Here is a 10,527-nt window from a genome sequence, read left to right on the forward strand (position 1 = left end):
GTTTGGCCCTAGTCATATGAGACTGCAGTTACAGGTCAATCACTTGTCAAAAGTCTTGTAGTCAAAAGAAGACTTGTAGTTCCATAGATGTATAGCAACATCAGAGAATTACTCAGTATATTAAATGTGTCAGGAAGTCAGTTAGTTGTGTGATGGCTCTACGCTAACATTTATTTTTCAAGGCGCTGCATGGTACTGTAATGCAGGACGTCCCAAATGATGACACACAGACAGACCAGAATAGATGCTGAGCAAAGCTTTAATCAGAACGAACAGAACATCAGAGAACGCCCTTTTACAGAAGTACAGAGGACAATTACTAAAGGTTAGCTTTATTCACATTAACCTTACTTTTTATACTGCCAGCTTAATTCTTTTGAAAGCTTGAAAATCGATCGTTTTAGTATCAGTGCCAAAACTCAGGTGTTTTTATAGTCGCAGGTATTAACTAGGGGTGTTGCAAATTAAAAAAGGATGACGTGACGTGCCGTCATGTATGATAGGAGATATGTACAGGTGTTGATGGCCTTTGCAGGTGTCGATGGCCTTTTGGTAGTGATTGTAGACTGTAGCCTGTCTTTGAAGTAATCCTGTAAGATAGATATCTCCTACAAACGATTTGAAATAATATCTAATTTCGAATATTTTTACAGATACTGCAATTGCAGTATGTTTTACTATATAAGAAAATGATCACTTTTGCATTAATATATTATATCTGCTGTGTTCAGACTGTGCTACATTCAAGAAGTGTCCTTTTTAAGAGCAGGTACAATAAAAAAAGGGAAGTTCATATACAATATATCTGACTGCTTGAATTTGTTGATGAAAACCACGTGCAGTAATATATAATAATGATTGGTCGATGCATCGTGATGCATCGCGATATCGAACTGAATCGTTGACAGGATAATTGTAATCAAATCGTGAGACCAGTGAAGAGTCACAGCCCTAGTATTAACACATTTCAGAAGGAAGTCATTAAAGGTGCACTACGAGTTCCTGCATGGCTTCAGCGCGATTTCATTTTTGTCTCAAATTGTAGGCATCTCTCCTTGACCCGCTAGCTGCCTGCCCCCTGAACACACCGTGAAAAAGCCCGGTCTCTGGAGACAACACAGGGGTCGTAGACGTCAAACAAACACCAGGGGCACAGGATAGGCACCAAAACACAACAAACCACGTTCTAGCCAATCACTGACAAGATGGTTGGGGGAGGGGTCTGGGGTTAGTGACAGTTGGTCAGTTAGTCATGACAGTTACGGGAACGTGGGGGGAGGGGCGAGCTTGCTCTGTTTGGGTTTGAATTTACTTGGAACGTCAACAGAAGTGACCATGCAGGAACTCATGGTGCACCTTTACATCTAGAGGAAGTAAAAGAAACAAGCACATTTTTATTAAGCATAAGGCACTTTTTTTTCTCAGTGAGCTTCATTGGGTTGCTGCTCAGATTCTCAGGTCCTTATGAAGTTATTTTAGCTGTATCATTGCAGTCCAATCAGCCCCAGGGCAACAAGTCTCAATACCTGTTTCTCTTACCCATCGCTCTCGCTATTACCTTCTGCACTACGTTTGCCTCGTCTTTTACCCTTGCCCCCTTTTCTACGCTTGCCACCTCTCTTACGCTTACCCTTGCCCCCTTTTCTACGCTTGCCACCTCTCTTACGCTTACCCTTGCCCCCTTTTCTACGCTTGCCACCTCTCTTACGCTTACCCTTGCCCCCTTTTCTACGTTTGCCGCCTCCTCTTGTTCCTCCACCTATGCCTATGGTTATTTGTTGGCCCATGTTTTCACCCATTCCTTCGCCTGTGTCTGTGCCCATTGAAGGGACTGTACCCTCTTCCCCGCCTTCCCTCTGCCCCTGGGACACTTGGCCCTCTGGGTCATCCGTAGAGACTAGCTGGAGATCATTTTTGTCTTGGTCTTGTGGGATGGTCAAGATGTCACTCAGGTCGATGCTGCCAAAGGGAAACATTTGATGAGTATCATGGTTTCAATTGCAATGGCATTCGTTAGCATGAAAATCTTAGATCTCAGGTTCCCTCCAAAAAACAAATAATCAAATTAAAGCTTCAAAGATGAATGGATTAGTTCAATTTGATTTATAGTATCAAATCATAAACCCTTTACAGATAGAGTAGGTCTAGACCAACTCTATAGTTTACAAAGACCCAACTATTAAATTAATCATTTGATAATGATGATTATCGGTTTGAGCCTCTTAAAAAAATATGACACACAGCACACATACACAATATACAAGAAATAATGAAAATAGGATAGAATACAAGAATTAAGGTAATAAAAATACAAACGAATAAATGTACAAACGTATATACAAGTGGCGAATAAAAGTGTACAACCTACCGGTACTTAATTAGTATTCATAAAGATGTAAGTAAACTTCTCTGATGTCCGCTTGTTAAATGTGAATATTGTTCTAGTTTCTTCTCTCTGTGACAGTAATCTGAATATCTTTGAGTTGTGGACAAAACAAGACATTTGAGGACGTCATCTTGGGCCTTTTTTGGGAAACACTGATCCACATTTTTCACCATTTTCTGACATTTTAGAGACCAAACAACTAATGTATCATCCAGACAATAATCTACATTCTACAGTCGCCGCTGCGACTCAGTTGGTTGAGTCTCCAGAGGCTGGTTTTAGAGCGTAAGAGCAATCTGATATATTATCTTCCAAAGCACAAATAAGCACACCCACTCCTCGGGGGGGAAGGTGAAGCACAGTCGGATTATGACTGAATGCAAAGCTTCATCCTGTCGGTTTCTTTGTCCGTAAAATCTGTCGATAATGGCGCTTAGGGGAAAAGCGGGCGGTTGGGAAATAAGAACGGGCTGCGCAATCTGCACACTGTTATTGGCCGGGGGTTACACACCCACGTGGGGCCCAAAGGCTCTTTGACCCCACCCAGAAACGTCCGGCACACAGCAAAAGAAAAAGAAAAGAGAGAATCCAGGCAGAGGGCAGGGTCTCTGCAGATACAGACACCACCACACGCTTCTGGTGGGTCAGAAATGAGGATTGAGATGATCAATGTTACTGTTTGTTTGAGTAAACACTGCATATCATACCCAAAGAGTCACAGATAGCTAGGGCTGCAACTAACGACTATTTTCAAGGGCGGGCTAGACAATCACAGTGGCAGGAAAGTCACACGAAAGGGAGGAAGTCAGGGTCTGAAACAAATAAAACAGGAATTGCGCAACAAGTAGACATGAGTGACTTAACTTAACATACTTGACGAGACATAACAGAGGGACTGGACGACAAACCAGTCAGACGTCAGAGGACAATGAACTGTAAATATGCTAAAGCGGACAAATAATGAAATAAGAGGCTAATAAAATGAATTTGTTTTTAGCTTAAATAGTGTGGTGTGGTCAGTGTTTTAGGCTAGGCTATAGGCATACAAGCTTTCAAATGTTCCATCACTTTTTAACATCCTGGCTGTAGATAAAGCAGGATATTCATTATAGGTTTTTTAATTTAGTGCATTACATTTTCGTATGCCTAGCAATCATTTTCTATGACTTAATAACGATTGAAATTCCATTGAAATCACGTTGATCCTTAGTTCAGTTGAAATTTCAACATTGTTTCAATATTCCTGAAATACCACTGAAATTCATAGTCGATTAATCTGTAGATTATTTTCTGTGTGAATGGATTAGTTGTTGTGGTTTATAAAATGTCAGAAAATGGTGAAAAATGTGGATCAGTGCTTTCCAAAAAGCCCCAAGACGACGTCCACAAATGTCTCGTTTTGTCCACAACTCAAAGATATTCAGATTACTGTCACAGAGAGAAGAGACTAGAACAATATTCACATTTAAGAAGCTGGAAACAGAGAAATGTTACTTAGGCAAAGAGCAACAGTTTTTGTGGACTTACTCATTCTGTTCCCGAGCAGCCACACTGTCATACAGGAAGAAGGCCAGAACCACAACCATCCAGCACAGGCGAGCCATCTGCACACAGATCAGGTTAAACAGATAATAAACAATATGAAGCACTGTGTGTATCGACCGTGTGTAGCCTAGTTAACGCCACGTTGGATAACATTTCAAATATTTTTTACAAGGCAGAGTCTCGTGAGATGATCATTAAATAACTCACCTTTGCGTCTGTTGCCAACAGGATCTTCTGGCCCCTACAGAAAGGGACACAAATACGCATTAATATTTGTATTTCTAGAAATGTTTGCAAATCTGTAAACGGGCTTTTTAGAAATCCGGCTAAATAACTAACAAACAGAAGCTCTCCACAGTAGTTAGACAAAACAAAATGACATGTACTCATGTCCATTTTCGAGTATCTTTAGGTGTATGACTGTCAGCTAAACAAATAATTTAAAGATGTAACCTTTGCTTTAGGGAAATGGTGATTTTTCATTATTTTCCGACTGTTTACAGACTAAATTATTAATCATGAAAATAATCAGCACATTAATCATTAATGAACTAATAAGTTGCAGTTTATCTTGCTCCGAGGAGGGACAATGTACACCTTCTTATTTCATGTACCTGCTTTGGTGGAGAAAGATGTCTGACAGATGCTCTGAAGACTGTTTTCTTCTCAGTGTTTGAAGGGAAGGTGCTGCTGCAGTGATCGGTCAGAGGAAAGGCACATTTCCTTTATAGGGGGAAATGGCCAAACCCCTTACCCTTATTTGAACATCTCTTTCAAAAGGTAGGAAGAGGAAGAATAAAAAAAAAGGGCTAAGGTGTTCTCTCAGTATGATTTGGAGAAGTTAAAAAGAGGATGAAATAATGCATGATCCCATGATTAAGAAACACAGAGAGACTGGAGTGAGTAGAAACTTAAAATTAAAACTTAAATGAAATGATTAGTTGCCTGGAAAAGGCAGCCGTTGGTATGCAATGTCCTTATTTTTACTTTTATAAAAACAAAAACAAATTCATAAATATGTGGGATAAAACTACAGACATCCCTGCTCTTATGTCGCAACTTCTCTTTTTGCTATTTAGTAGTCTGTCATTACCAGACGTATCTCCTCAGCGCTGGAGTAAACTGGCGAGCCTGAGTGGTTAAAGCTGTGGGCAGCGTGCGTGTCAACAGGATAAATCTGGGTGGGTAAAGTGAGCAGGGGCGTAGAACTAAATGATGGGATCTGTAGAAAGGCATTCTCTATGGGCCCCTCCCCACATCCACAGCTATTCGTTCTAGCATCTTTTTGTGCCCTCCTCACATGGTACTCAGTTCCCTTTCCGCCCCCGGTCCGACACACTTGTTTGTGCCCTTGGCCCTTAACCCCAACCACAGTTGCCAGCAGATTGGACGGAAGTGAATGTGTGTTAGTCTGCGAATGTGATCAGGGTGTTCCTGCAAAAGAGAGGCTTCAGTGAAACGTCTCCTGTCAGCTGTAAGCACACATACAGTACTTAAAGCTGTCCACTTGTGATCGGATCACTCAGATCGGAGTTTAATACCAGGTGAACACAGCCTAACAGTTGGTGCTTCAAGCAGGAAGGGGTTCGGTGCCTTGCTCAAGGTTACCTTTGCAGTGTCGCCTTGCGGGTCCCAAGCCAAGTCCCACAGACTGAACTACTGCCGCCCGCATTAAGGCATAAGCTCTTTTTAGCACATCCAAACTTTATAGTAGATGTCATATAGCCAGGATGTTTTTGTAAATGTGTAGTCCGATTGGAGAACAAACAGGAAAGACATTAGACCCTTTATACAATAATGAAAACGATCAATTGAAAAAAAAAAAATGTACCTCAAGTTCCACTTACCAGCTTTCTTCTTTTTTTTTAGACCTTTTAACCTTTTTGCGGTTAAAAACAGTTTGAGTTAAGATTTTATGATTGTTTTTGTCAAGCTACAATTTTCGTCTTCAAGTATGAACTGTCTGGAGCGCAGAGTGGTTACAGCGCATGCCATATGACAACAACGTCCTTGGTTCGATTCTGGCCTTCAGTCGCTCTCCTGCATTTCTACATCGTCCTCTGTCGAGGAAAGGCAAAAATGCCGCCCTAGCTCTTCTCAGTATAGGGTTCTTCAAAAACCACAGGCGCCAAAACTTCATTGACCCTCTCGCTAAGCTGAATTGTTTGGCCTGGACCTGAACGCTCCGCTGTGAAGCTAGCACTTATGAGATCTACCGTTAGATTTTTACCGTTAAGAGTCAGGCTCCTGCTGCCCGGGTCCAGGCCGGAGTGGTGCCGCTGCTGTCTCCCGCCGGAGCTCTGACTGCAAGTTGGAGCGAAGGGGATCTAGGTCTGTTCTCGGAGCGCTGCCTTCTCATATAAAGGCATCAGTATTCAATTTAGATGGTTTCATAACCGTTTATACAGGCTGATCTCAATAAGTGGCGTATGTGTGACACGCCAATTCGTATGCCATTATTGCCGTGTTATCAAGACGCATAATTGCTTTTTAGCGTGTTTATCAACGGCGATTGGCCTCCATTGACTTACATTACCTTGCGATTGCGTGTGAATTTACGCCTTAGCGAGTTGTATGAAAGGGCGAAAATCTGCATAGGGAGATTGGTTGGGGGGGAGGATAGGTCAAACAACACAGGACTTTCACCCAGGAGACCGGGGATCGTGTCCCGCGTGTGATGTTTCCTAAACCCAACTGTCCCGTTCTTCTTTACCTCAACCCAACTATCCCGTTCTTCTTTACCTCAACCCAACTGTCCCGTTCTTCTTTTACTAAACCCAACTGTCCCGTTCTTCTTTACCTCAACCCAACTGTCCCGTTCTTCTTTACCTAAACCCAACTGTCCCGTTCTTCTTTACCTCAACCCAACTGTCCCGTTCTTCTTTAACTAAACCCAACTATCCCGTTCTTCTTTACCTAAACCCAACTGTCCCGTTGTTCTTTTACTAAACCCAACTGTCCCGTTCTTCTTTACCTCAACCCAACTGTCCCGTTCTTCTTTACCTAAACCCAACTGTCCCGTTCTTCTTTACCTCAACCCAACTGTCCCGTTCTTCTTTACCTCAACCCAACTGTCCCGTTCTTCTTTTACTAAACCCAACTGTCCCGTTCTTCTTTTCCTAAACCCAACCCGTCCGCTGTATACGGCGTAGACATACACGCAGATAGCTCAAAATGCGTACAGATAACACGCCTAATCTTTAGATTACTCTTTAGATTATCTTTAGATGACTGTTGGTCCAAACAAAACATCCAATGTCAGGGCTCTTGGAAATTGTAATTGACGTTTTTCACCATTCAATACATTCTATAAACACTTTACAGACCTAAAAATTAAGTGATTAATTGAAAGAAATAATCTTTATTTGAAGCTCTGCATCAAACTAAACTTTTTTCCCTGTGATTTGGTACAAAAGCACAACTGTCAACACATTCATGCTTTAGTTCAGCCTCCAGAGAGGATCATACGTACAAGACAATGCCTTATTCTTTGACTTGTATCGCTGAAGACGTTCAATAAGATGGCTATGAAACCCGACGTGGCCTTTATGTCAAAGAGGATATGTCTTTGTGCAACAACCAACAAACACAAACTCTTATCAGTGGAAACCAACTGTAGCAGCGATCCCACGCTGAGTTGCAGGAGCTCGCTAATAGACAGACAGGATGAAGACTTCTGCTTTGTGGATGACTGCTCACTTTAAAACCATAGTCTTCCTCTTTTCATCTTGCCTCTCGATCTGTTAGGAGAGGCCTGATGTAAACGCCTTTTTTCACTGACTCTCTTCTGACCCCTGAGACTTTGTACCCCAGCCCAACTTTCACCCCCAACCTCTTCAGATCCCCCTTAACCCTCTGCCCCCACTCTTTAAAATATACTGTGCAAAGGGCATTATAGTGCAGTAATAATAGAACTACTGCCTGTATTCACATTGCACATTGCACAACTACATTTGCTGTGCATCTCTTGAGAAGCTACATAATCATTTCATACATGCTTGCATGCTTACACATCACGTATGAGAACCTGTCTATGGCTGCAACTAGCAATTCTTTTTATTGTAGATTAATTCGTCCATTATTTTTTCGATCAATGGATAGTTTGTTCAGTCTATAAAATGTCAGAAAATGGTGAAAAATGTGGATCAGTGTTTTCCAAAAGAGAAGAAACTAGAACATATTCACATTTAACAAGCTGGAATCAGAGAATCATTTCTTTTTTTTTTTATAAAAAATGAATGAATCAATTAAATGGATTATCAAAATAGTTGCTGCAGCAGTAAGACAAAACTCTCTCGGGTGTAGAAGCTGTAATAACAGGGTTTTTCCTGCATAGAGGAATTTTTGGCGCCCCCACAAAGAGGTTTTCGAACATGAACTCGAATATGAGCACTAATCTCAGTTTTACCGTCAAGTGTCAGCCTGTACCGGACTCTCCCGGTGATTTTAACGGTATTTATATATTAATATTATATTTTTGAGCAGTATTGGTTGGTTGCATTTACTTGTGCATAATAGGCATTTTTCTTCATCACATTTTTGGAAATAACAGGCAAATGCATACATTTCTGTCAAATAGGGGAACACAGGGCGCCTGTGTTATGGTTGTGTATGTGTTTCAGTTTCCAGTTTTATTTTGTAGTCTGTTTTTCTCCCTTGTCATGTCTTGTTTTACTTCCTGCCTTGTGTTTTCCTGCCTTTGTTGTTCTCTGCCCCACCTTGATGTGTTTCACCTGTTCCTGAGTCCTCGTGTCACCTGTTCCTTGTTTCACCTCGTTATCTCTTGTATTTTGTCTCTGTGTTGTCTTTGTCTAGTGTCAGATCATTGTTCTGTATTGGTGTGTGTGTGTGTGTGTGTGTGTGTGTGTGTGTGTGTGTGTGTGTGTGTGTGTGTGTGTGTGTGTTCTTGTTTAACTATATTCATGGGGTCCAAAAAGTGGAGTCCAGTATACTTGTGGGGTCCCGACAGCTTTGTCCAGCCTGGTCGCACAGAATTCCGTGAAATGATCACGAATCACTGCAAAACACCGCATTACGTGGTGGTGGCACGGAATGTGTGAAAAATCTGTGTGGCCACCACGGAAAACAATGCCAATGTAAAGTCAATGAGAAGATGACGTAGCATTAAGAGTGACTACGGTAGCGAGTACTATGTAAAGGCGAAATTCTGCGTAAGGAGTTTGGTTGGGGTGCTCGATGGGTCAAACACAGGACTTTCACCCTGGACACCGGGGTTCGTGTCGCTTTCTTCTTTTCCGTCTCGTTCTTCCCGCGTGTCACAGAACCGTAAGCCCACCCACAACCTTTTCCTTAACTTAAGGAGCCTTGTCGGAATGTTTGGTGATTCGTGTTCATTTGTTCATTTGTTCATCTGTGAGATCAGGTTGGCTTTGTGGGGCCAAAATGCTGGAGGGCTGTTTGAGGGTTAAGACTTGGTTTTAGGATTAGGGTTAGAATGAGGTTCTGGTTAGGGTGAGGGTAAGGGTTACGGTTAGGCATTTAGTTGTGATGGTTAAGGTTAGGGTAAGGGGCTAGGGAATGCATTATGTCAATGACGGGTCCCCACAAAGATAGTGAAACAAACTTGTGTGTGTGTGTGTGTGTGTGTGTGTGTGTGTGTGTGTGTGTGTGTGTGTGTGTCTACTCTACACCTTTGTCTCGGTGTTCCTGTTTCTTGGGATTCCTGTTTTTTGACTTCCACTACGTTTCAGACTACTTTTGCCTGCTGTGTTCAGGACTCCTTTTGTTTGTATGGATTTTATGGTATTAAATCCTCAAGCTCACCACTGCCTGCTGTCTCTGCATTTGGGTCCGACATTCTCTGAATCCCCTAACAGCCTGGATAGCTCAGTTGGTCCCCCTCTCTCTCCCCTTTCATGTCTTCAGCTGTCCTGTCGAATAAAGGCCTAAAAATGCTCAAAAAATAATCTTTAAAAAAAAATAGGATAACACAGACACATTACTGTTGTGCGTAGTCACCCCCCCAAAGGCCATTTCTGAGTTAGGAGAAACCCTAAATAACATGGTTTATTTGTATACACCATCTGGTTGGTATTGTCCCGTTACTATTTCGGCCACGTCTGCCATCGCAAGAAATGTTGACTCATTTGTGACGCCTCACAAAGCAGATAACATCGCACACTCTTGACATCACACGCCATAAACTGTGTTTCCTTGTCTACATGACAACACACAAACAGCGTTTCCTAAAGTGTTGCAGCCAGCATCTCTTGGCCTTTTAGGGGCATTCATGCATCGAGCAGTCCTTGCTGCGTCTGCTGCCTAGTGACGTTGGTGTTCTGTATTTTAAACGGGTGGAAGCAGGAAGCAGCTCTGGGGGTTACCGGCCTCATCCGATCCTGCTAACAACCTATGAATTACCTCAAAGGATTTGCATTTATATATTAAATATGATGACTTTATTTAAGCTTTTATTAATTTATCCAATACAGTTTTGTTACCCAGAATTGAAGGACTTTTTTTATAAAAGGGGCTAAATTCATCTCTGTTTATTAGAAGTTAGGGCTTCCTAGAGATAGAGATAAACATTGAAAAACAATTAAAGGGGAACTTTGAGAATGACTCATTCGTATTCC

General features: G+C 41.9%; 1 protein-coding gene across 1 annotated transcript; it reads right to left on the bottom strand.

The window, feature by feature from the left end:
• Positions 1 to 241: 241 nt before the first annotated feature.
• On the bottom strand, positions 242 to 4,655 carry LOC144532464 (uncharacterized). The gene is made up of 4 exons (XM_078273242.1): positions 4,546 to 4,655; positions 4,139 to 4,172; positions 3,914 to 3,990; positions 242 to 1,959 (listed from the first exon to the last, which is right to left on the bottom strand). Exons 3-4 carry the CDS (start codon positions 3,988 to 3,990, stop codon positions 1,536 to 1,538), a joined length of 501 nt encoding a protein of 166 aa, XP_078129368.1. The 5' UTR covers positions 4,139 to 4,172; positions 4,546 to 4,655; the 3' UTR covers positions 242 to 1,535.
• Between the last annotated feature and the right edge of the window lie 5,872 nt (positions 4,656 to 10,527).

The sequence above is a fragment of the Sander vitreus genome, chromosome 2, assembly GCF_031162955.1.
Source record: "Sander vitreus isolate 19-12246 chromosome 2, sanVit1, whole genome shotgun sequence".
Taxonomy (NCBI): Eukaryota; Metazoa; Chordata; class Actinopteri; order Perciformes; family Percidae; genus Sander; species Sander vitreus.